Genomic DNA, 27,415 nt, shown 5'->3' with positions numbered 1-27,415 from the left:
CTTTTGTCCGGTGTCTGCCGAGTGTTAATCATACTTTGTGTAACTGCTGATAATGAGGTAAACCTAGCCATAGAGGCAAGTCAACTGTTTTAAGCACGGGTACGCAGGGACCCATTCCTGACATCAGTTCAGTTTCCCAGTTGTTTGCATGTGAGTGTGACATTGCCTCTTTTTTGGGACCCTGTTGGAACAAACGGTATCTGTCTGCTATATCCAGGGTTGGGCAGCGGGCAGGGGAAGACAAGAGCGTGTTTGTCATGCGGGAGAAAGTTCTGGTTCAGGTGTCCCGATGGTTTGTTTAAAAGGAGCAGAACAGATTGTAAAATCAAGCTCATTTAAGTGAAGGTTTCATTAGAATTAATTATCCAAGCGTACGGTGCCATATTTGTACGTACCGTCTGGATGCCATTATTTACTCTTTTAATAGGATCGTCCCTTAGCAGACTTTTGTGTTAATACTTGCACCCATGTGGTCCTTCAGATCTGACATGTCACGCCGATGTAATTAGGCTTGCGCAGATGTTGACTAATGTAGTATCTTCTGCTGGAAGCACTAAACGCACACAGGACAGCTGAAGCATGAGGGTTTTTTTTTTTTTAAACGCTTTTTGCAGGAGATGGTGACAGTATTGAACATTCTGGGAAATGTTGAAGTCAATAAACAAAAGGTTAAACTTGTCAGTACCAGAATAAATCATTAATGTCTGTAATAATTTTCTTCTTCCGTCTGTCTGAGAGCATTTATGATGATGAGCTAAGCAGTTAAACCCAAGTATTCAGATTCATTACGGTTCTTACACTTGGACTTAATCTATCTTTTCCCTTTCTTTTTTTTAGAAAGTCCACCGGCAGCGATGTCCAGAAATGGGTATTTTTTTGAAGAGACTGGCAAGTATAATTTTATTTCTTTTCTACTCATTTGTTGCATGTTATATTGCATATAAAAGAACCTACCACACTGACCTAGCTGTATCAGTGGAAAAATAACTACCGGTAGGTTGATTTTGAAAATCCTCTGCAACAGATGGCGTATCAAATCCATTTCACTTATAACCTAAACTGGGTTTGAACCCAGGTTTGTACAGATGAAAGGAATGTTGCATAATTCTAGTGCTACAAATAGTCTGTACAATCCAGTCCCATAGATGCTAATGCCTTACTGCTTTGAATATCCGTATCTTCAGATTTTCGGTGCATGTCCCAGTCTTGGGTGGTTCCTTGTCTTGTTCTGTTTCAGGGTGTTCTCCTCCCCCTTGATATGCCAGATACAGCATGGTCAGTATCCAGGGGTCACTCTTGCTATAGGCAAACTAGGCGGCTGCCTCGGGTGGTAGATTTCTGGGACAGTAGACTTTCCCCCATCTAGCACAGCTGAGAGCTTGCTGTATGTTGTGACCGCCCCACCTCCCATTGTAGGGCCTCTCAGGCTGGGGCCAGGCTCCCTTGGGAGAAGATACTGGGGCTTTGCCCCCTATCTGGGCAGTCTTATAGCAGCTGAGGCCTGGAGCGACTGGTGCCCTGCTCAGAGAAACCAGCACTAGCTGAGAGGCCTGCATGCGCCTGCTGTTTCCACACCAGATGAGCTTTCCACCCTGGGTCCCTCCATCGGTAGTGGCGGCAGCAATGGATGCGGCTGGCAGGGCTGCCCGGCAGAGCTCGGTGGCCACAAGCCGGGGCTCTGAGGAGCAGGGAGTGGCCCCCAGCCAGGCTGGTGGGGAAGCACTCCTACCCCCTCCCCAGATGCTCCCCACCACCAGGGCAGGTAAGATGGCGGTCGCAGCTCAGGCGCTGTGTGGCTCGGAGTTGCTCTTGGTAGCACCACGAGAGCTTGCTGGGGCTTCAGTCTCAAGCATAGGGACCTGCCCAGCTTTGTGTCAGTATCCAGCCCCCACCTGCTGTCCCTCACCCCTCCCCGGTGGGCCCTGCTGCCCCCCTGGACTCTCCTTGCAGCCGCTGCTTCAATTCCATCATGTCTGGGCTCTCGAGGTGCTGCCCCCACACGGGCTAGGAGCCCCTCTGGGAAGGGCGGACTGGGGGAGGGGGGATGCTGAGGGCCAGGCGGAGGGTACAGGCTGGCATGGGCTGTGGATACAGAATGCATAGGGCTGGATGCGGGACTGGAGATGTGCAGCTGTGCTGGGGGCTCCTGGGTACAGCGATTTCCCCCCCCCCCCATTCTGCCAATGGGAAGGAGCCCATCACCCCCTCTGCAAGGGGGATGAGTGCCCCCAGCCTGAGTGGCTTTGCGGGGGCCCTATGGGTGGGAGCTGTTACCTGCCAGTGTGTGGGTCCCTTTGTGGTTGAACTGAGCATCTCCTGAGGTACTGAGCTGGGGCCTGCTCCTCCCTTGAGCCCCAGGCAGCTGGTGCCAACCTGCCTGGAAAGGGCCATTGGGAAAACTGGCCCTGGCTGGGAGCATTGGCCACGCTGGGAGCGGTCCTCAGCCTCTTGCAGGCCCTAGAGCAGAACCTGGGGGACTTTTATACTGGCCTGGCCAAGCTCAGCCCGCCCGGGTGTCGCTGTTCCCACCCTGCAGGATCTGTGACTGGGGCCCAAGGGCCTCTGCAGGCCCAGGCCCAGGTCTCCCCCGTCAGCCTCCATCCCAACTGCATGGGCTCGGGGATGTGGGTGGCAGCAGCGGGGGAGGCAGAGGTGAGCGTTTCACCTCACGGAAGGAAAAGGAAGAGCACCTTCCCTGGTGCCAGCAGTACGTCCCCTTTCAGGGCATTCAGCTTCCAGCAGTGGCAACAGATGCCAAGGGCCATTAGCCTCTTTCTCCAGATGCCAAAAACAGAGAGACTTTTCTGGAATTTTGTTAAGACTAGAGCTTTTTAGTTCATCTGCCGCCTTCAGCAATCTCCAAGAGCTGGAGGCAGGCTCCTGGCATTTTGTTCTCCGGATGGCCCATGGTCCCCTTGAGCACACTGTGTCCTGACCGTTCTTTTTGCACTACACTGTTAACTAATCTCCTCCATCCATAGGGGATACTTTCCAGCTCTAAGAAACCCAAGGACTTGAGCTAATCATGCAGTCTCTTCTTTCCCATGGTTAGGTTTCTCTGGTTTTGATTGTAGGTGGTTCTTTTATACAATGCTCTTATTATATTGCATCCAGGCTGATTATAATTGTAAAGGTGGAGGATTTTTTTGTTACTTTGCCCTTTAAACCTCCTGTCAGTCATTTTCCTCCTCCTAGCCGTACAGTTATAAAATCTGACCTTTTTTAAAAGTTCACTTTTGCTGCTAATCCTAGATGAATCACATTCTTATCTGCGCTAATTGTGATGTGATCACAGTGAACCTCCTGCACAGAATTTAGGAATAATAATCATCATAGCACTTATCTAGAGTTTTACAAGCATTAATCCTTGCATCACCCGGTGTGTGAACCCTTATGCTTAACAATCTAACCTTTTATTGCCCACTTCATTTTAAGTGGTCTCTAACAACATGTGTGAGCCCCTTATGCTTAACAATCTGACCTACCTTCTATTTAGCTTATGCGCTCATGTTCCTGTCCCCAGGCCTTAGGAACAGCTCTGTGAAGCTCAAAAACTTGTCCTTTCCACCAGCTGAAGTTGGTCCAATTACAGATATTACTTCACCTTACCGTGTTTCTTCTCATCACCCTGTGAGGGAGGAAAGATTTGTTAGCCCCCTTTCATGTTTGGGGAAACAGGTGTACAGAAGTTAAATGACTTGCCCAGAAACTCAGGCAGAGTCTGAACTACAACTCAATTTAGAGGAAGCCATATTGAAATTCCTTAGCCCACTTCCTCCCTCTAAAGTGAGTCACCTTTCCATTTAATATAAATGGCTTTGTAAAGCAGGCTTCTCATTTAACTTGCTTCTCCAAACCATGCCCCAATGTGTCACTCGACCAGCTAATACTGAGATAGCTAAAGTTGCCCGTTGTTGTACCAGCAACTTCCTTTACTTCTTTCAATACATTAAGGACCTTTTTGTTGCGCTGTGCTTGAGCAATACTTCGGCATTCGTGTTTTTTGTTACTTAGATTTCATAACCATGAGCTGGAACACAAATTGTTATCTCCATCCTGGAATGATCTGTTGATAGTATCTCTAGGTATAATTGCAGTCTTTTCCTTCCCCGTTCCCAAGCCCTTCAACATTGTCTTTTAATTAGGGATAACAATATCTCATTGGCTTATGGTTTATTTCACCTCATCTTTAAGATACTGATCTGACAAATTGATAGTCCCTCTTGCCAAGCCAAATATTTCTGCTCTTCCCTTCTAGGTTATAATTTTTAAAAAAAATGAAAACATTGATATTCTTTATTTCTAGCAGTACAGCAACTGTTTTTAACTCCATTGAGTTGAAAGCGTAATTTTGCGTGGATCGATGCTTGGATCTATAGGCCTTTACCACGGGAAGAGTAATACTTTCTAACAGATTCTTCCCTTGAGTCTTTAATATTCCCAACTCCCAATAATTTCTCCAATACCTTTTATCCCTTTTATAGCCATCTGCTCCTGTCTAGTACTTTTGAACCCATCCTTCATGCACACATTGAGATTTGTACATTCTGTGGTCCTGCATGTTGACTGGGAGAATTTCAAAGAAAACTACCGCTGAGACCTGGGATTAAGTATCATTGGGGTGTGTGCATAAGAAACGAGGATAAAATATTCTTCAAAAGTTTTAACGAGTAGCTTTGCAGAGTCAAGAGCAAGCTGGCAAAATGAGAAATAAATTCCAATTTTCTCAAAGTACAGTATGCTGGTATTTAACAGTAACATTGTGTTTTGACTTGTATACCAAACTGAGCAGATTTAAGGGACATTTATAAAAATCTCTCTCTTCCTTGCTGGTAAAATACTTAAATAACTAACTAAATAAATTTATCACTGCTGTTGCATTGCCTTTTTTTTCTTTTTCTTTCCTTTTTTTGCCATAGGCATCAGTATTTTTGTTGTTGTTGTTTTTTGTTCTAATCTGGCAAATAGCAACAGTGTTTGATACAGATTGTATTTTTGAGTTGACCAGTTGGTATCCTGAGTGAGATTTCATGTCAATTAGAGTCCTTCCTGGCAATTTGAAATGTCTGTTCGAGTGATTGTAAAGACTAAGTCCAAATCTGAAGATAATTAGAATCTTGATGAAATGCAGCTCTGCAAGCAGTGTTCAGAATAACTCATTACGCTAGTTGTCTTTTTTCCTAGTGGAACCTTGTAGTTCTGCTCATTGTTAAAAGGGGTACAGATACCTAAACTTTCACTGTAAGCGGATTAGTTTTAACACAATTATATTCTACTAATGCTAATTCTATTTGCCAACATAATTAACTTTTTAAATGATCAGGCAACATGTGGTGGTACTGCATCTTCATTTTATCTGAAGAGAATCTTGGTTTAATTGTGAGGGGTTATAAATCCTAAAAGGAGGAACCCTAACATTCTATGGAATAACTGAAACCTGGCATTGTTTTAAAGCTGGGTCAGCAAGTACTACGACACAACTTTCACCTTCCAGAGTGAATCTTATTGTTTGCTCTGCTGATTTATTAATTGGTTTTGCTGGCACAATAAATTGCAATTCTGCTGGAGGGACTTGCCTGGCTGGGGATCTTTGGACATATTTTATCTATTTGTTGTTGTGTTTTCGGTTTTGTATTTAAGTTTGGAATGTGTGTCATGGTTTTGCTTTTTTTTTAAAAAATTAGTTTTATCTAACCATGAAATTAATCTAAATGCCATACTGAAATGAATCCTTTCACAATGGGAATTGGATTTTCCGGGTACAACGTCTGTTTGCCAGCCGCGAATGCACCACAACTGCTGATGACAAGCCAGAAATCCGCTTGCGTGTCTTGCTACAGATTTTTATTTCTAGGGCCTATTGCTAAGATAGCTATAAATTAAAATGAAGGTTTCTAATTTAGCGCCTTGTAGTACAGAGCTGAAACTTTGTACACTGCTGTGTTTAAAACAAACAAACCCCCTCCCCCACCACCCATTGATTACTTAGATTAATTACAAGTTTTCTTCGATAACTAGCTGTATAACAGAATACTGGAATGTATTCAGATAAGCCTTCTTTCTTTTGTAGTAGCATATCAGTTTTTTTCAAGTCTGTTATGAATTATTATTAAGGCAGCAGGGAAAACTTTGCATTTCCATCTGGCTTGTTTTATGACAAAACACCCCCCCCCCCTTGCAATAGGGTTGGAAATCATGGCTGTACAGTAGTAAAGAAAAACCATTCATCCCAAGACAGTATCTCATAAGCCTCCTTGTTAAAATAGCCATCTTCAAACCCATGGGGAAATAGTGCCTTCCCTAACTATCTTTTCCATTTTCCCCAAGTGGCTATGGGTCTTGGGGATTGACAGACATAGCCCATTACTTCTGGAGGGAAGAGAGCCCTGAAATGGAAGTGAAATGCTTCTTATTTAACTCCACACTGAAGCTGTCTAAAGGGCTTCCCCAGTCCAGAGGTCCATATAGCATAGTTACCTGTTAGGGGGTTGTTATGGTTAATTTTCTAGGAAGTTAAATTGGGACAGAGCTGCTAGGGAAGGTCTCAACCCATGGAGCTAAGTAAAGCTTAACGTTCTAGTAAAGCAAAGTTTTAACGTTTGTTCTTTTAAGATCGGCAGATGCAGTTGTAAACACAATCATTAACTTTTTTTATGACTTGTATTAATCTCCCCCATACTGCTTTAATGTTTTAAGTCTAGTTTCTGTGGGGAGTCAGCTGGAAAAATAACATTTCTCTTTACGGCTGCTGGGTAGAATGTCAGAAGTATTTTTCATTATCCTCCATTATCATGACAAAGGGTGTGGTGAGTACAATCTGTAGCTTGATTTGGTAAATTTTCCTGCCAATTTTGCAGACTTTATTTAAACTGGAAATTAATCAGAAAAGATTTTTTTTTTTTTTTTTTTTTTTTTTTTTTTTTGTGTTTGTGTGTGTGTGAGAGAGGGGGTTTTTTTTTTTTTTTTTTTTTTTTTTTTTTTTACAAACTTTGTTTCTGGAGTGCGGTGAATACAAAATAGAGGGAATTGGTAACATATGTATAAAGTAAATTCTTCCCTGTCTGTAAAGTCCTTTGATTATTCTCCTACTAATATTAAGAAAGCAGAAAGTTGCCTACCTGTTGGAGACGATACTGAGCCTGCATAGTTTTGTAATCCCGTTTTCAGTGTGGAGATGCAGGACACGACACTCCATAGGTAAAGTTGAATTCCATTTGGCACTTAAAACCAGGGATTCATTCTTTTTTGTTTTGTATGAACAATATAGTGTCATCTCCCTGAATTTACAGCAGTCATTCTCCAAGCAAAGAACAAATTTTCTGAGCATTTACAAGGAAATCTGTTAATTACTCTGAGCTAAAATTAATTAAAAATTGGGTCCTTTAAGCAGTTTAGCATCTGTCAATCTTTTCTTTGTCCTGAGTGACACAAAGGGAAAAAATATGGACTTAGCAAAAGAACTCTGATGTGTCTTTAAAAATCAGTTTAATGTAATCTGAGACCATAAACACTAAAATGTCTTTAACCATGTGATCATGGTTGGCATCACTATGGGGCAGAGTTAAGCTCGTTTAGGTACCTTTAACTATGCATTTCTTAACTTTTATTACGTTTGGATTTTAAGTGTAACTTTAACTCTGAATTCCCTGGATTAACAATGCTTGGTTTTAGGATAATTACAACTTCCCTTTTAATGTGTTTTATCTTTAAATTATTAGGGTTGCCAACTTTGGTTGGACGAATTCCTGGAGACTTCATCACATGACATAATCTTTAATTAAAGATTAATCTTTAATTCCTGGAGATTCCAGGACGATCCTGGAAGGTTGGCATCCCTATTAAAGTTATTGATGCATACTTTCAACCTTACCTCCATTTTAACACAGCTGTCATGTGGGAATAATAGGGATCTGCCCATGTGGGCAGAAACCTGCTTCACAACCATTTTCATATTGTAATGAACTTGGTTCAGAGTAGTCCTTTTTATTATCAACCATACTAACAGAAACTGTGCTGTAGCCTAACTGAACTGATCCGCGTGTGTGAGGTTTACAGTTTGAAACCATAAAAATAAGCCCAATGGTTTTTTTTTTTTGTTTGTTTTAATGAATTGGAATCTATGATAAACACATCCCAAGTAGTGATGTCGGAGAGAAACGATTCCTATTTTAGGGGAAAAACCAATCTGGGTTGCTAAATTAAAACAAGAACAGAGTTGATACTGCTACTTTAATATTTGGCCGCAGTACCACAAAGGCTAGTTTGCCAAATCAACAAAGAGGGACTACCCTGTATTTTGCAGTCCATGCTGTCTGCCTAGAAACAAACGTAAAAAGCTATCTGAAACTTAACAATGCAAGTGTTGTATCAGTAACTTTCAATATTGCCAGCCTCAAGTGTTCAGAAATTATCCGGGCCTCCCAAAATCACGAGTGGCTTAAGAACAACCCCAAAAGTATTATATTTGTCTTCTGGTTTTTGAGTTTCTAGCATTTCCATTTCTTCAAGCTTTTTCTCCCAACCACGAGGGCTGGAAGTTTATTTAAAAAAAAAAACCCAAAACACTGAAATTCTTATGTAATTGCACGAATGCAGGAGCTGGTGTCGTAAGAAAAACGCCATGTATCCTAAGACTTCAATTAAATGATCAGAGTGGGCATCGTCGAGCTTGAGTTGCTAGTTGAACACAAGTGCTTCTAAACACTGTGCTGTTAAATTCTTTTTGTTATCAGGGTTATATTTGTAAAATGTACATTGCTTGGACTGCTTGAGGGTAAATGTAACTTGAAAGGGATTTTTCAATAATTGGCCTAAATATTCATATCATTAGCATATTGAACCATGCGAATGCCACCCGAAAACAAAACCATAATTTTACAGCTCCTGTGTAGATATTGACAACATAACTTTTACAGTTTATCAATTTTTTTTTCTCGTCTTTCCCACCCCCCACAAATGTAATTACTAGGGAGAAAGTTGCATATGTAAACAAGATGTCAGTTTTTAAATATAGGGTCACAAAAATCGGTCTTTACTTAGCATGTATATTCTCAGTGTAGTGCAACATCTAAATCTTGCTACAAGGAGAAATGACTGATCATTTGAAATGCTGTTCTCCCTTCAGTGCCATTTGCCTGCTCCAGTTAATGTTGTTTAGAATTGTGCCCAATACACTGATGGGAATAGACCTGTTCACATTAGACAGCCCTTAAATTGCTTGTGCTATAGTGTAGTTCACACACTTGTAGTCCCAACTGTTGATATCTACAATGTGGATCATACAATGTTTTCTCTACTTGCACTTTGTACACCCACTTTTTGAGGACTTTATATTGAAAGTGGATCTCATTAAATGAGCTATGGTCTAGCAGCACGTATCAAATAGGCTGGCATGTAAAATGAAGCGATTATTGATGAGAGTAGTCTTGTTACGAGAACCTCTCACAGTGAGAATTTAAGGCTGTGATTTTTCAAAGGCATAAAGGACAATTAGGTGCATAACTCCCACTGACTTTCAAAGCATGATTTTCAGTGGAAATTGGGCAGTTAGCTGCCCTTTGTGCCTGTGAAAACCTCCCACTAAGTTGGTGCAGTTAGCAGGGACGCTAGCTTTCTTACATAAGAACGGCCATACTGGGTCAGACCAAAGGTCCATCGCGCCCCCCTGCCCTGACTCCACCCTTTCCCCGCCCCTGCCCCCATTCCAACCCCTTCCCCAAAGTCTCCGCCCCCTCCCTGCCCCTATTGGTCCCCTTCCCCAAATCCCTACCCCGGCCCCGCCTCTTCTCCGAGCGCGCCGCATTCCCCCTCCTCCCCGCCGCGCGAAACAGTTGTTTTGCGGCGCAAGTGCTGGGAGCTGAGTCGGCGCCTATGGTTTGCATGTGCTCAGTAGAGACTTGTTTTTTAGCAGCTAAAATCTCCTAGGATTCCATCCTCACTGAGCAGGCTCGGGTCTCTTACAGCTCCTACCTGTGACCAGACTGCATGTGCCATCCCTACAGAACTGTGCATGCTCCAGCCAGGGCTAAGGGCCAAAGCGGGACATTTCCCTATAATGGCTGCTCTGTGCCGGGCACTGGAATTGAGAGCAGGTAGCCTATCTCTGTGCTCTCAATGACCCCCTCTGCTGGTAGCCAGGGAGCATGGAGGAGGAAGCAATCTGATTTTAATGCAGAGGGGAAAAAAGTTAGACAAGGGGAGAGGAAGAGTAATAGATTGGGACCAAGTCTGGTGAGACTGGGACTGGCTGGATGAGGAGACGGGGACTAGGAAACCGTGTGGGGAATGTGGGCAGGAGGAGGGATGATGAACCTGACAAGGAGCTGGGAAGCGGGGGGAGACTGGGGACTGGCTGGGTAAGGAGACTGAGACTGGATGCGGAGAGGGGAGGAGACTGGGAATCGAAGGGAAGATTTGGACTTGGACAGTAAGCCCAGAGCAGAACCTAGAACTGGCTGGGCTGGGAGACTAGGGCTGGGATGAGAAGCCTGAGGAGTGGAGACTGGGACACGGAGTCAGTGTTGGAGAAGAGACAGGACTGGGAACTGGACAGGTTAGAGAGGATGGGGCAGAAGGAGTTAAAATTGGGATAGGCACAAGAATGTGAGAGACCCTAGAGCATACCCTCTCCAGAGCCTGGAATGGAACCCATGATTCCTGAGCCTGATTGTTCATCTGCTGAGAGCAAATATCTGTGAAATCCACTAGCAAAATTGTGTGCATCATTCCCCTCTAGTGCTGATCCACATAGAGGATGACAACCTACTATTGCTGTCAGTTGTTCCATTAGCTCGAGTGACAGAGGTTTGTGCAATAGATCTAAAGATTCCAACCTTGCTGGTGACCCATATGGGTGTCCTTATGATGCCACACAAAGGAATTTTTTTATTTTGCTTTTTAAAATCCTAGACAGTTGCACCCAAAAACTACATTACAAGAACATTACTAAGATAGGAAAGACAAGCAGTCAAAACGTAGGACATGCCAGAATTAAGGTTGCTTGTGCAACCTTAATTCAGCCCCCGTGTGCGTCTGTATTATGATACAATTCTTAATTACATGACCATATAATTACATGATCACAAACTATTTTTTTCCACAGGACCCCAGACTTTTCCCATGTGGTTACTAACTGTGTGTTCTTTGTTTTCTGGGTGCTTGACTTAAGACCTGAGATCTCATTTGCAGAAGTGCTGAGCACTCACGTCCGCAAGTAAAGTTAATGGGAGCTTACTTTAAACATACAAAGCGCTGTATAATGCGAAGTACTGTGAAAAATCAAATCCTAGGTGTCTGAAATTGGGTACTTGAAATTTAGTGGAGATTTTTTTACCTTACTCTGTCCCTCAGTTTCCAAGCTCCCCATCTGTCAAATGGGGATAGCGCCCCCCCATACCTCCCAGGGGTGTTGTGAAGATAAATTAACTTATGTCTGTGGAGCACTTGGCTACTATACTGATGAGCACCATGGAAAAGCCCATGAGGAAAATAATAATTCTGTCTTCAGAGCAGGGTTTGAATAGTTTGCAGTAAATAGGCCCTGAGGCCATACATTGAACAATGAGGAGAAAACAAAATATTGAATAGGCGCTCATTCAGGGAGCACCACCCATCCTGTGCTCTGAATGAGGCAGGGGTCCTGTGGGGGATAGATCGCATGTGATCCTGTAATTAAAGACCGTATCATAATGCATACCTACCAGGGGGCCAAACTAAGATTACACAGGCATTTCCTAGCTTTGGAGCGTTTGACTTGATTAAGGTTGCAGTGTTCTTTAACACCGCTTTTTTGTGTGTCTATACAGCCGTAGACTGAGGGGGAATAAGGACCTCCTAGATCATGAGTTCAGGTGAGAAGGGGAGATCAGAGGACAGCAGGTTCTCCCACCGTGAGCAGAGAGGAGAGGGGTGGGCAGAGCTAACCTGGCACAAGGGCAGCAGTGAATTACTCTCCTCTCCCTCCAAGGTGAAAAGTAGGAGCAGGGAAGGCATTTGACAGAATGGTGATTGAGACACAATTTCTTTTCTTGGCTCTTTTGGAAAAGGACGTACGTGCCACCTCCTTTACGCGGGTTGGAGTGAAGGCTCAATCAAGCAGTTTTGACAATACTTCAGCTCTACATGGCACGACCCATCTTCAAAGCACTGGCACAGTTATTTTGCTGGTACCGATGGTGTCTTTGATGGAACAATTCAGAAAAAATGCTGTAGATCGGTACAAGTGACAAGCTGTGACTTACTGAAGTTTGATGTGTCTGACTAGAGATTGCAGAGTCTGAATCTTTTTTTTTTTTTTTTTTCCCCAAGTCAAGGTCAAATTAGATGTAAATTCTTTTTTTATTCTTGCAGCAAAATTTTTTGCTTTTTTTTGTTTAAAGTGGTTGGTGTTTTTTTTTTTTTTGTTTTTTTTTTTTTTTTATGGTTTTGTGCAAGACACAAAATTGCTTCTCTGTATTGAAGCTTGGTAGGATATTTTCCAGTGTGAAAATATAAATCTCATCTAAGGCAGCTGAAATCTGCAACAACACCACCAAAAATCCCTATCCCAAAACATCGTTAAACAAAAATCAAAACTCCAGGATAATTGAACAGATTCTGCTGCCTCCTGCAGCCTCATCTGCATTTTTTTTGCAAACAAAGTAGAAACATCACTGGGTCTCCCTTTGGGGATGGATTGTTGCCAGACTTTTCAGTAAATTCTTGCTAATCAATTGCTGAACTACAGAGTTGGGAGAGAATGCAATGTATTTGCCTGCCAGACAGCTAACAGGAAAATAAAAAATGTTTAGCTGAGATCATGGGCAAAATGTGAATGGATTTGAAGAAGAATTAAAAAAGGAAACGGAAAGTGTTATGTCTGCATCAATCAATTGATTAAGGGATCCCAAGTGATTGTGGCTTCCTAAGCCACAGGCTTTTATTTTGAGAAAAAGTAGAAACCTGCTCAAATAGTGTCTGTGTTGTTACTTTCCATGAGACTTTTATAATCCAAACGTGTTTTGGTTTATTTGTAAAATTTCAAGAGGCACCAAGTTTTGTTTGCTTCCACCCTCCTCCCCCCCCCCCCTTTTTGCTCTGAAGACGGAGGAATGATGAAACTGGACATTTTTCTAATCAGGGAGGTGATTGTAGTGGGATGAGTTTTGAGGCTGAATATGTTGCCTTGCCAAAAACATACTCACGTTACTTTTCTGTTTTCATGGATTCCACATCCCCCCCATTGCTTCCACTCCCTCTTCAAACCCTCCCACCCCTTCTACTTGCCATCCCCTCAGTTTTGCTGTCTCTTTCAACAGAAGATCAACAAGCTCTGGCATGATTTAGTCACTCCTTCCCAGTCTTAATAGCCTCCCATCTGTCTACCGTGTCAGATCCCCACCAAGACTAAATGTCTGCCCTTCACCTGCCCCTTAAACCCCACTCCTTTCTAACGGTTGACCTCCCTCTACTTCTTCCTTGACCTCTCACCTTTTTTTAATGAAAGCTGGCCATGGTCTTCCCTACTCTATCTGAATGTCCCCGCCATCTACCATCCTCCCTCTGCTTCCTTCCCTCACTTCCAAATCTTCCCAGTAATGGGGTTGGAACTTACACCAAGTCAACCATCACATCCTCCTTCCTTCCCAAAATCTTGTCCTCTGTTTGTTTTCAGGACTGACCACTGCTGCTCTGTGCTCACTTAGGCCTTGTCTACACTGGCAAGTTTCTGCGCAGTAAAGCAGCGTTCTGCAGTGTAACTCCTGAGGTGTACGCACTGCCAGGCCACTTCGTGAGCAGAAACTGCGCAGTTGCAGCGTTGTAACCTCCTGACGGGAGGTGTACAGTTTTCTGCGCCGGGGATGCAGTGCCGCGGTGCCAGTGTGGACACCCTGGTCGATTACAGCGCTGCAATTGGTCTCCCCCCTCACAGTCCAGCCCTGCAGACTCCCAGTACTCACTGCACTCAGCACCCATCCCTCTGCAGTTTAGCCCTGCTGAACAACTGTACCAGCTGCACTGTACTCCAGCGGACAAGGTTGCATATGATACCTGGACGTACACAAATCTTTAACCGTCCCGGGACCCCACCTCCTCCTGGGACCCTCCCTTCCCCCACCCCCCTCAGTGCTGATGTGGTTGTTTTTTGTTTCTCTCTCCTCCGGTTATTGTTTTTAATAAAAGAATTGTTTTGGCTTGAAAGCAATCTTTATTCCATTAGTTGAAAGCAAACAGAACCCTGAAAAGAAACAGGCAATTTTCTGAAACCTTCACAGTGCACCAATCACAATCACCTCCTAGCATTACAAGCACTGCACTCCCGAGCATAGCAACAAATATTAGTGGCTTTCAGCTTCAAATTGCTGCTTCAAGGCATCCCTGATCCTTATGGCCCCGCGCTCTGCCCCTCTAATAGCCCTGTTCTCTGGCTGTTCAAATTCAGCCTCCAGGCGCTGAGCCTCTGCGGTCGAGCCCTGAGTGAAGCTTTCACTCCTCCCGTCACAAATATGGAGTGTACAGCATGCGGCTATGAGCATAGGAATATTGTCATCGGCCAGGTCCAGCCTCCCATATAGGCAGTGCCTGCGGGCCTTTAAACGGCCAAAAGCACAGTCAACAGTCATTCTGCATTGGCTCAGCCTGTTGTTGAACCGCTCCTTGCTGCTGTCAAGTTGCCCCGTGTATGGCTTTATAAGCCATGGCATTAAGGGGTAGGTGGCGTCTCCCAGGATCACAATGGGCATTTTGACCTTTTCCTACAGTAATCTTCTAGTCTGGGAAGAAAGTCCCCACTTGCAATTTCCTGAACAGGCCAGTGGTCCGAAAGATGCATGTGTCATGCACCTTTCTAGACCAGCCTGCGTCCGTGAAACGCCCATGGCTAGGTGGTCTGGTGCCAGAATTGGAATATGTGTGCCGTCCATTGCCACTCCGCAGTTAGGGAAGCCCATTTGTGCAAATGTCACGCACGTTGCCCAGAGTCCTGGTCTTTCAGAGCAGGATGCGATTAATGGCCCAGCACACTTCCATCAACACGAGTCCAACGGTTGGCTTTCCCACTCCGAACTCGTTAGTGACTGATCGGTAGCAGTCTGGAGTAGCCAGTTTCCACAGTGTAATCACCACGTGCTTCTTCACAGCAGGGCAGCTCTCATTCTCGTGTCCTTGTGCCTCAGGGCTGGGGCGAGCTCATCACACAGTGCCACGAATGTGGCTTTCCTTATCTGAAAGTTCTGCAGCCACTGCTCGTCATTCTAGACATGCATCACGATGTGATCCTGCCACTCAGTGCTTGTTCCCCAAGCCCAAAAGCGGCATTCCACTGTGGTCAGCACCTGCGTGAATGCCACAAGCAATCTCGTGTCGTAGCTACTACGCATGGTGAGATCAATGTCGAACTCCTCTTGCCTTTGTAGTTTAAGGAATAACTCCAGTGCCACTCGTGACATGTTAGTGAGAGTGAGCAGCATATTGGTCCACAGTGCGGGATCCATTCCTGTAGACCAAAGATGCAGAGTGCGCAGTACACAACCCTTTGAAAGATAGCGCCAAATGCAGACGGAAGCACAGGGATTGCTGGATACGAAGCAATGCATCATGGGGCATTGGGACAGGACGCCCCATGACCCCCTCCACCTTCCCACAACTCTTAGCAGCAGAAGAGGAACAGATGCTCTGTGGGGTAGCTGCCCAGAGTGCACCACTCCGAATACCACTGCAAGTGTGAACACGCTATTGCACAGGGAGCTGACAGTGTGTACACACAGTTGTCTCCCTTCAGCGCTCTCTGAGTGGTGATATAACTCTGCCAGTGTAGACATACCCTTACTATCTGATTGCTTTCCTAGCCCACTGCAATTGGCTTAGTCTTATCTGGAATTGAGTATCGACCAGCTTGTGGCCATCCATGCCTCAGTTGCACTCAAACATTGGAAGACACTCAACCACATTCCGTTGGGCTGGGCGAGTCAGATACGAAGCTGTGAGTTAACAATGTACTTAAACCATTGTAACCCAAGTATAAATCCTTACGAGGCTCTCCTCAACGGCACACATTGCATAAGAGGGGTGACAACAAAGAACCAGGAAGCAACTTGGGGAAGAATAGCAATTGCCCCAAGCAATCTTCTGGAGTATCTGTCAGACAGAAAAGAATAAAGTCAATTGTGGGGAGCCCTGTCCACCTTCCACCAGGGACTGTAATGAGTCAACAGCACCTAATTACCCACAGTATCTAAGGCAGCTGATAGAGCTAATGATATGTGCACGGACACCAGGTATTATCCATTCCAGCAGTGAAATCATCAACCAGCATAAAAATTGCAGTATCTGTGCCTGACTTGGGTCAGTGCCTTGATTGACAAAGTTAAATGAAACCAGCTCAATCTCAATGCTCTGAGAGTTTTCTTGCCACAACCTGTTCTATAACCTTAAACAAAAATGATCAATTAGATACCGATTGGCTAGATTGCCAGTGTCGAAAGATGACCTTCCTTGAGCACAGGCCAAACACATTCTTCCTTTTAAATCAATTGACAGCCTGCCCTCCTCAAAGGAGGCACTGATAATTTCAACCAGCCGAAGACTCAATACTTGCCAACTGGCCCCCATCTGCATGGGAAGACTAGGATTCAAAGCAGAGACGGTGGCATGAAGTTCTCCCAAAATGTCCATAAGTGGCACTGGCTTAAATTCAAGCAGTGGAGGTCTAGCTTTTGTCTCCTCCAAGCGTTAACACCACATCATGGACACAGACAGGTTAGTCTAAATTGGATTGGTTTCAATCCACAAAATTACCTTGCAATGGATGGACTTGCATCAGAAACTGTGGGAAGACTGTCCAGATTAATTGGGCATTCCACCACCTAAATAAAATTTGCTGATGGAGCCACCACAGTGCAATGCTACGATGGATACAGGATCCCTCCAGGATTGTCCTGGAATCTTCAGGAATTAAAGATTAATCTTTAATTAAAGATTATGTCATGTGATGAAACCTCCAGGAATACGTCCAGCCAAAATTGGCAACCTTGGTCACAATCTCCAGGCATACCCCACCCTGCAGCTCTCAGCTGTTTGCTGCTCCCTCTCCCCATGGCCGCAGCTTGCAAGCTCCAGGAGCTGCTGCACAGGGAGAGGGCCCAGGTGGGAAACCCTGACCGAAATCTGGTGGGGCTGTGTGACCTTATATGCCCCCCTCATGCATCGTCTCTGCGTTTTCCCTCTCCCATGAGCTGTTGCAGGTAAATCATGGTGAACTGTGAGGAAGAAGCTGGGGAATAGGGTTGCCTGAAGGCTGCTGTTTTGACAACCAAGCAGAAAACATTATCTGGTCCTGGGAATAATACATTCTCCCCCAGAGCCCTCTGGAAGCCCTCGAGTCAGGGCCAGCTCCAGGCACCAGCTTAACAAGCAGGTGCTTGGGGCGGCCAAGGGAGAGGGGCGGCACCTGCGGCAATTCGGGGGCGGCAGGTCCCTCACTCCCTGTAGGAGCGAAGGACCTGCCACTGAACTGCCGCCGCCGATCACAGCTTTTTTTTTTTTTTTTTTCCCCCCAATTACCGCCGCCGATCACTTGGGGTGGCAGAAATGCTGGAGCCGGCCCTGCCTCGAGTAGGATAATTTGAAATTGTAGAAATGGTTAAGCATGTCCATTATACCATTTGTAGAAGGTGAAGTGTGTGTGAGGGAGGAAATAAAGTACTTAACTTGTTTCTCATAGTGGGGAAGGACAATGAAAAGTAAACTTAGAGGGTTTTTTTTGATGTAGGTGTGACGTTGTGCAGTCTATATGGTTTTATAAAAACTTGATAATAAGTCAATATAATGTAACTGGGATAGTTTTATAAAAATTTGACAATAAGTGAATATAATGCAACTGGGATATGCTTCGTGCAAAAGGTCTCTTGTAAGGTATCATTACAAAGTGCATAATCTACTGAGTATGATCATCTGATTTGTATAAATGTACCACTCTTGTATCTAAAACTAGAAATATAAAATGTAACTCTGAGGGCCTATTGTAATTATGTAAAGTGTGGGCCATTAATGATGGTTTGGAATCTTGATGACTCCCATTGTCTGCAGATGGCTGTTCACCTGTGAGTCTCCCTGTATATGTGTGTGCTGGCAAGTGAGTAATGAAGTCTTGCAGTGACATGTGATCAGGTCACCTGAACTGGAATCCATCTTTAACCTGGTGCTTTTCCAGTGAGGGGGGGTGGAAACCCAGAGGGACAAAGGGTTCCCGCCTTATGCAAAAGATATATAAAGGGGTGGAAGAGAACAAGAGAGAGAGAGAGGAGCCATCATGGAGAATCCCCTAGCTAACACCTAAGCTGGAACAAGAGCTGTACCAGGGGAAAGAATTGTGCCCAGGCCTGGAAGGTGTCCAGTCTGAGAAAAACTTACCGAAGCATCTCTGAGGGTGAGATTATCTGTATTTAGTTTGATTAGGCATAGATTTGCGCATTTTATTTTATTTTGCTTGTGACTTACTTTGTTCTGTCTGTTACTACTTGGAACCACTTAAATCCTACTGTCTGTATTTAATAAAATCACTTTTTATTTAGTAATTTACTCAGAGTATGTATTAATACCTGGGGGAGCAAACAACTGTGCATATCTCTCTATCAGTGTTATAGAGGGCGAACAATCTATGAGTTTACTCTGTGTAAGGGGACTGTTGCCCCCTTACTAACATTCAGTGGGGGTGTTTTGATTGACTAGCTCCCAGTACTAAAAGGGGAAGGGTCGATGGCAAATCAGGAGCCTGAGACTGACAGTCCCCAGGAACAATGGGGAGAGGCCAATGCTCCAGGTCAGCCTGATTGACAGGGCGGGCAGGCTAATCAGGGAGTCAGGAGGCCAGGGGGGTCCCATCCTCAGTGTGAGCTGGAATGGCCTGAGTCAGACAGAGTGGGGCCGAGCTAAGGAGAGAGCAGGGGCCCAAGCTAAGTTGCTGGAAGCAGAGCTGCAGCCCCAAAGCCAGAGCACAGCCCAGAGAGAGCAGAGCTGCTCTGGGAGGAGAGCTGCAGCCACCAGAGCCAGAGGGGCCAGACAAGCAGCCGGGAAGCAGGTCAGAGCTGGGAGCAGAGTCACAGACGCAGCCTGCAGAGCAGACCTGTCCTGGGGGCAGAGCTGCAGCAACCAGAGCCAGAGAGGCCAGAGAAGCAGCCCAGGGAGCTGAAGGCAGAGCAGCAGCAGCAGCCGTGCTGAGGCAGAGTGGAGCTGGAGCCGGGGCTGGAGCTGGAGCTGGAGCCGGGGCTGGAGCAGTCTGGAGCTGGGTGCAGTGAGCAGCTGGGGAGAGCGAGGGGGACCCTGGGCAGTGGGCCCAGCGCAGGGAGACACCTCAGCCAAGAGGCTCTGCAGGCCAGACTTGGAGGGGGATCGTAACCCCGACCGGGCAGGGGCGACGCTGGGAAGAAGGGTCCTGCCACCTAGAGCCTGAGAGCGTGTGGCCACCGCCAGAGCAAGTGTCCTACCCGCAGCGTCTCTGCAGCACAGCCAGGGCCTGAGAAGGAGGCCTGGGACCTACAAGGAACAGACTGTGAACTGCCCTGATGTTCCAGAGACACTGTTTGTGATGTTCCCTGCCACAGAGCGGGGTGATGTGTTTTCCTTTAACCTTTCCCATTTTTTCTTGTTCTTTTCTTTAGATTAATTGTTAATTAAACAACTTGTATTTGCTTTAAATTGTATGGAATAATCAGTGGGTCAGGGAGGTGCCCAGTGCAGAGAGGGTACCCCGGAGTGGGGACACCCTAGCCCCTGTCCTAGGTGACCACAGCAGGGTTGGGAGTTGAGCCCCCCCAGGAATCCTGGGCCCAGCCTTGTTGGGGTTACGAGGACTCTGCCAGACAGGAGAGTGGAAGGGGAGCCCTCAAGGGCAGGGAGGCCTCTGGGTAAAGGGAGTGGGAGCGAGGACTCAGATCCTTTCGCTAGCCCACTTCACCGGGGTAGTGCAGAAGCCAGGAAAGTTCCCCACAATAGCGGGACCATTCCCCCGCTTACATCTGCATAAGCTTTATGCAGGGTAAAACGGATTTATCTGGGTTTAGACCCCATTGGGAGTTGGGCATCTGAGTGCTAAAGACAAGCACACTCCTGTGAGCTGGTTTTCAGGTAAACTTGCAGCTTTGGGACAAGTAATTCAGACCCTGGGTCTGTGTTGGAGCCAGACTGGAGTGTCTCGCTCAGCAAGACAGGGTGCTGGAGTCCTGAGCTGGCAGGGAAAACAGAAGCAGGGGTAGTCTTTGCACATCAGGTGGCAGCTCCCAAGGGGGTTTCTGTGATCCAACCCGTCACAGTAGGTAATTTTGTATATTCTTGTTCTAGAAGGTGCATTCAGAGACTCCTGGTAGCGCTCCTCTGAGGTGGTGGGCCTTACATAAAAACCTGAATAGACCCAATGAACTCCTTTCTGCAGAATGGAAGCTGGCGTAGGCTTCTGATCCTAAACCAGAAGATGCATAATGGGTATCTTCTGAGTCAGCACATTGTGCAAGAACAAGCCTCGAAAGATAATTTGCAACAGGAAGTGCTGAAGTTCAAGTGTCATAGTTTAGAGTTCCTGTTTGCGGTCTCGAAATTAGGGAGTTCTTTGTTTTGTGGTGGCAAACTGTCAGCCTGATGTCCTGAAATATGTATTTGAGTTTAAACTCTTCTTCTTGGCAGTCTTTTTTACATCTAGATTTCTTACAAGGATTAAAAAAAAAAAAGTTCCATCAATGTTATATTGGTTTCTATTCAAGTGGCTTTTGTTTCTGTTCTGAAACTAGTTGCTTTAGCTTGCTGTTGTCTCTAAAAACACATTAATAAAATATGTCCATATATTTTGTCTGAGTGCTATATATTACTTGCCACAAAAGGGGTGGAAATTGCCTAAATAACTTTTCTGGTAATATAAAACTTGTTAATGCATCACATTTGATTTGAAGAATTACACTGCACCAGGGTATTTCAGTTGGTTTGTAATAAAAGGAAGTGGTGAATGAGACTAGATTAGATTAAGCTATAATGGTAATGCTGCAAAAGGATCTAAAGTTGTCTCTTGTAATTAATAAATTTGTCTGCCTTTTTGGTGTATCATCTCATCTGATCAGCCATGACCCTGTTCCTTACCCCATTAGGACACAACAATTAAGACTTGTCTTCTTCTCATGTATCCGCTACCTCCTTCCCTGCAAGATAAAATGATTGTAGCTCTTTCAGTTTTCAAATAACGAATCCAAAGTGAAGTTTCTGTATTGCTAGAAGGTAGATTAAATGGTAAACCCTGGCTTTCTGACTTGGATGGGTTCACTGGAACATGAATGGAGCAATAGAAATGCTCACTTGTAGGTCATCTGTTTGGTAGCCCAGAAAGATAGACTGACGCCCCAAATGATGGATGCATTTGTGCTTTGCAGATATGGGGCCTACATTTTTTTTTCTCCCCCTCCACCCATCTCATAGCGTTTGAGTGGTATGTCTAAGATGAATTGTTCTCAATCCAGCTTCAGTTGGACAAGTTTCAACATCACAGCCCCCTACCCATGTTGCATTAATTAGCACCATCGTTGGCAGTCTGATAATAGAGATCAAGTACTGAATGCACATTGGCATTGAACTGCCTCCTCATAACTATACCCAGCCTCTAAAGAACAACATTCTTTAGGTTTGTAGGGACGCTTGCACTGCTGCTACTCATGCTACATCTGTTCTGCGGCCAAATGGGAAGCTTCATTCTCCACGACTATTGCTCCTTCCCCTTTCACCAGTGCTATAGTCACACAATTAATGCTTGAAAAAGAGAATTTCATAACAATAAGCAAATACATTTTTGATGTTTCCATATAGCGTATGTAAATGAATTTTACCATTTACGTAATGTGTTGTATTTTATATATTTTTTTTAAGATTTTTTTTTTTTTTTTTAGAGCAATATTTTTCAACACAAGTTACTTGACTTCTCTGAATTGTTTGCTACTACAGCCTGTGTGAGAGTCTTAGGGCTTGTCTACACTTACCGGGGGATTGATGTGCAGTGATCAATACATCGGCAGTCGATTTAGCGGGTCTAGTGAAGACCCGCTAAATCAACGGCAGATCGCTCTCCCGTCAACTCCTGTACTCCACCTGAACGAAAAGTGCAAGGGGAGTCAGGAGATGCTCTCCCATCAACATAGCGTAGTGTGGACCACGCAGTAAGTAGATCTAAGTACATCAACTTCAGCTACGTTATTCACCTAGCTGAAGTTGCGTAATTTAGATCAATTCACCCCCCCGCTCCATAGTATAGAGAAGGCCCAGGGTCGGCAAGTTTGTATAATTTTTGGTGGTGCCCAGAATGGGTCCAAGTCCTGCCCCCGTCCCCACACCTGCCTAAGGCTCTGGGAGGGAGTTTGGGTGCGGGAGGGGTGCGGGTTCTGGAAGGGATTTTTCGGTGTGGGAGGGGATGCAGGCTCTGGAAGGAAGTTTGGGGTGCAGGCTCTGGGAGGGAGTTTGGGTGTGGAGTGCGGGCCCTGGGCCGGTGTAGGAATCGATGCGGGCTCTGGGAGGGAGTTTGGGCTGGGGCAGGCTCTGGGCTGAGGCAGGAGTTTGGGGTACGGGAGAGGGTGAAGGGTGTGGTGCTTATCTCGGGTGGCTTCTGAAAGTGACCTGCACACCCCTCTGGCTGCGGCTCCTGGGGGAGGGGGCAGGGGGTCTCAGCACACCGCTGCCCACAGACACCACCCCCGCAGCTCCCATTGGGCGCAGTTCCTGGCCAATGGGAGCTGTGGAGTCAGCTCTCGAGGCGGGGGCAGCGTGCGGAGACACCCCCCGGGGCTGCAGAGACATGCTGGCCGCTTCCAGGAGTGGTGTGGAGCAAGGGCAGGCAGGAAGCCGCCTTAGCCCCACTGTGCTGTCGGTGGTGGTGGCTGGGGGTCCCCAGGCCCTTTTAAATCATCCGGGGGCGGCAGGTGGGGCCGGGAGACGCTCCAGGGGAGGCGCACAGGGGCAGCAGGTAAGGCCGGGGGAGAGACCCAGCCCAGAACATTGGTGGAGCTGGGCCCCCAGGCCCTGAATATCCCTGGAGCACGGGCACCACGGGCCCATATAACTTGCCGTCCCTGAGAAGGCCTTAGAGGTTTACTGATGCTAACATATAGGGCAGCATTCTTCTCCAAGGCCACGGTAGAGCTCTATTCTGGTCTGATGTGCTTTCTGAATGTGAGGAACGCCATAATGTAACAATTTTGAAGTAGCAAATCCTCTTGCAGGCTTGAGGAGATGTCACCCACAAAGTAAAATTGCAAAATATTCCTTTTTGTTTTGCTCGTGAAAAGGGCTTGATATAATGAGGGACCTTTTCATTGTGGTCTTGGTTCGATTGCTTGTGAAGGGCAAAGAGTATAATGAAGACGTGTTATTTTTATTTGCAGGTTATCTTAAATGTGACACCGATGACGGCTGTGAGAACAAAGAAGAAGTAGGAGGAGAAGAGCTCTTTGACACTGTAAATTCCTCAATTGTTTCCGGGGACAGCATCAGATTCTTTGTGAATGTCAATTTGGAAGTACAACAGAATGTAACTGGTAAGTGCATTGTGTTCTCTACAATCCTTATTGAAATGTGAGAAGGTCAAACTATGCCTGCCTTGATCTCCCTATTTTTCTGCTGAAGACTTCCCCTGATATGTGTTTGCCCAACAAAAGCTGTGGTATCCAAGGGAGATTTTCAAAGTCACAGACATCAATTAGCTATCTAACTGCTATTGACTTTCAATGACAGATACCCAAATACCATTTGAGCCTCTGAAAAGCTGACCCCAAGTGCATGCCTAGAAGCACCCATTGACTTCAGTGAGAGCTGCTGCGTGCTCAGCATTTTTGAAAATCGAGATATTTTTATGTAGGTGCCTACACATTTTAGATAGGTGTAGTTCTAAAAGTGGACTTGGGAGACAGATTTAAAGGACCCATTTTTGAAAGCATATACCTCCGTGTACACTAAGTTCTCTCTCTTTTGTTTTGTTTTGTTTTTTACTTTCAGTGAGTGTGAGGGGGTGGTGAAATGAGGTTGAAGTGGGTTTTCTCTTGAGCTCTGAAAGTACTGAGGTGGACTATCATAATGACCTCTTCTAGAAGTGAGTTCCATAGCTGTGGGCTGGATGCCAGAAAAAGCTCTGTCTTGCATTTTTCAGTGGAATCTGAATAAAATAGGTTGTTTTCCAGTAACAAAACTTTTCTCTTTCACATCAACATTTGTAAGGCTTGGTCTACACTACAGAGTTAGGACAACGTAAGGCAGGCGACCTAATTATTAGGACTGTCGAGATTTTTAAAAAATTAATTGCGTGATTAATTGCACTGTTAAACAGTAATAGAATACCATTTATTTAAATATTCATGTTTTCTACATTTTCAAATATATTGATTTCCATTACACACACAGAATACAAAGTATACAGTGCTTACTTTATATTATTTTTATTACAAATATTTGCATGGTAAAAAAGAAACAAAATAAATCGTAGTTTTCAATTCTCCTAATACAAGTACTGTAGTGCAATCTTTATCATGAAAGTTGAACTTACAAATGTAGAATTATGTACAAAAAATAACTCTTATTTTTGAATGCAATGCAAAGCTTCAGAGCCTATAAGTCCGCTCCGTCCTACTTCTTGTTCAGCCAGTCGCTCAGACAAACAAGTTTGTTTACATTTGCAGGAGATAATGCTGCCCGCTTCTTGTTCACAGTGTCACCTGAAGGTGAGAACAGGTGTTCACATGGCACTGTTATAGCCGGCGTTGCAAGATATTTATGTGCCATATGCGCTAAACATTCATATGTCCCTTCATGCGTCAATCACCCTTCCAGAGGTCATGAGTCCATGTTGATAATGGGTTCTGCTCGATGACAATCCAAAGCAGTGCAGACCGATGCATGTTCATTTTCATTATCTGAGTCAGATGCCACCAGCAGAAGTTTGATTTTCTTTTCTGGTGGTTCAGGTTCTGTAGTTTCTGCATCGGAGTGTTGCTCTTTTAAGACTTTTGAAAGTATGCTCTACACCTTCTCCCTCTCAGATTTTGGAAGACACTTCAGATTCTTAAATCTTGGGTCGAATGCTGTAGCTATCCTTAGAAATCTCACATTGGTACCTTCTTTGCATTTTGTCAAATCGGCAGTGAAAGTGTTCTTAAAATGAACATCAAGTGCTGGGTCATCATCCAAGACTGCTATAACATGAACTATCTGGCAGAATGCGGGTAAAACACAAAGCAGGAGACATACAATTCTCCCCCAAGAAGTTCAGTCACAAATTTAATTAACACATTATTTTTTTAACAAGCATTATCAGCATGGAAGCATGTCCTCTGGAATGGTGGCCGAAGCATGAAGGGACGTATGAATGTTCTGCATATCTGGAACGTAAATACCTTGCAATGCCAGCTACAAAAGTCCCATGCGAATGCCTGTTCTTACTTTCTGGTGACATTGTAAATAAGAAGCGAGCAGCATTATCTCTCGTAAATGCAAACAAACTTGCTTCTCTTAGTGATTGGCTGACCAAGAAGTAGGACTGAGTGGACTTTGTTTTGTTTTTGAGTGCAGTTACGTAACAAAAAAAAATCTGCATTTGTAAGTTGCACTTTCACAACAAAGAGATTGCACTACGGTACCTGACTGAGGTGAATTGAAAAATGCTATTTCTTTTGTTTGCCATTTTTACAGTGCAAATATTTGTAATAAAAAATAATATAAAGTGAGCACTGTCAACTTTGTATGCTGTGTTGTAATTGAAATCAATAGGTTTGAACGTGTAGAAAAAAATCCAAAAATTGGTATTTTATTGTTTAATGGTGCGATTAAAACTGTGATTAATTTTTTTTTTTAGCTAATCGTGTGAGTTAACTGCAATTAATTGACAGCTCGCTAATTCTATTCGTGTACACACTGTAGCTGTGCTCACACTGATGTTAGTGCCCTCTTACACCGACATAGTGATTCCATCTCCTCCAGAGGCCTGGGGCGTATGTCCATGTAGTTAGGGCTATGCAGTGTCTGAGTAGACATTGTGGGTGTAACAGTAGTGAATTAGCGGGACTGCGTTTCCTGATTTGAACGTCACTCTTGTGTTCTGTTGTCTTGTTTCTAATTTGTATTTTTATTGTAATCTATAAAAGGAGAGAGGGAGAAACATGCATAAAATGACTGCATCCAATACAAATGAATGTGTGATAAAACAGGACACAGGATTTACATGTATTCACATGGTCCCAGGTCAGGTCTTCATTTGATAAATCTGTGTCACGTTTCTGTGCAACTGTAACTTCAAATACCTTTGTCATGGCAGCAAATGTAACTGGCACGTCGTACATAGTTCTGGGCAAATAACTGATTTGTTTTGTAAAAAGCAACAGAGTCCTGTGGCACCTTAAAGACTAACAGATGTGTTGGAGCATGCGTCTGACGAAGTGGGTATTCACTTATTCATATTTTACAGATCCAGACTAACACGGCTACCCCTCTGATACTTGATTTGGTTTGGTTTGGTTTGCTGGCAGTTCCAAAAAATAAAGAGGAAAAGAAAAAAATCCATAAACCCAGTAATGGTGAAAAAATTGATCAAATTGAAAAAATCCATTCTAGAATCTCAGTCTTGCCCTGGCCCAATGACTATTCACGGTCATTGATTGACTAGAAATTGCCACTATGAATGACCGTGAATAGCCATTGAGCCAACAAAAGAAGTGAGACTGACTCTTGCCTGGTAGTTAGGGACTCGTGCAGGATGTGGGAGGCCAAGTTCAAATCCCTGCTCCAATGACTATTTATACCAAGTGGAACAACTTCAACCAGAGAGATTGAAAGCCCCTTACCAGAATATCCCAGAGCCTAGAGGAAAGGGCATTCTCCTGTAGTTTTAGAGACCTGTGTCCAAATCCCTTCTCCAGATCAAGTCAATGGTGGAATTGAACCTGGTCTCCCACATCCCGGGTGACTGTCTTAACCACCAGGCTAAACTTACAAGGAGGCCGCTTCTACCTCTCCTGTTGTAAATGGGATCTAAGTCCTGAAAAATATTTTTGGCCAAAATTCTTTGAATTCATCTCAATTTTGCAAATAGCTCTGGGTTGATTGAGACAGCATTTTTTCAGCAAATAAACTAATTTGTCCAAAAAAATTCACCCAGCTCTAATCATAAACACTGAAGCTTCAGTAAGCAAATCATAGTAATCCTGGATAATTCATTGTGTACCTCCAAGAAGGCTGGTCAGATGATTCTGCTTCCTTTGATTAGCTATTCTATTTCTAGGCTTGCCAGCACAAACGATCCTGTGTTCACACAGGTTGTCTATAATCCACACCACGTATGTTGTTGGGAGGACCAAATGACTGACTAATTCATAGGTTCCAAGGCCAGAAGAGACCACTGTGATCATCTAGTCTGATATCTTGTATAACACAT

At 44.6% G+C, this 27,415-nt stretch overlaps 1 protein-coding gene across 1 annotated transcript in view; it reads left to right on the top strand.

The window, feature by feature from the left end:
- SLC4A11 (solute carrier family 4 member 11) overlaps positions 1-27,415 on the top strand; it is a 170,534-nt gene that overhangs the window by 28,499 nt on the left and 114,620 nt on the right. Inside the window, exons 2-3 of the mRNA XM_026648175.2 lie at positions 838-888; positions 23,382-23,534. Coding sequence (XP_026503960.1) covers positions 838-888; positions 23,382-23,534 — 204 coding nt within the window. The remainder of the gene's footprint in view (positions 1-837; positions 889-23,381; positions 23,535-27,415) is intronic.

This window comes from Terrapene carolina, unplaced genomic scaffold, assembly GCF_002925995.2.
Source record: "Terrapene carolina triunguis isolate 2854851 unplaced genomic scaffold, T_m_triunguis-2.0 Scaffold66, whole genome shotgun sequence".
In the NCBI taxonomy this organism is placed as follows: Eukaryota; Metazoa; Chordata; order Testudines; family Emydidae; genus Terrapene; species Terrapene triunguis.
The sequence above is the reverse complement of the archived record's forward strand: the minus strand, read 5'-3'. Positions and strand labels throughout refer to the sequence as shown.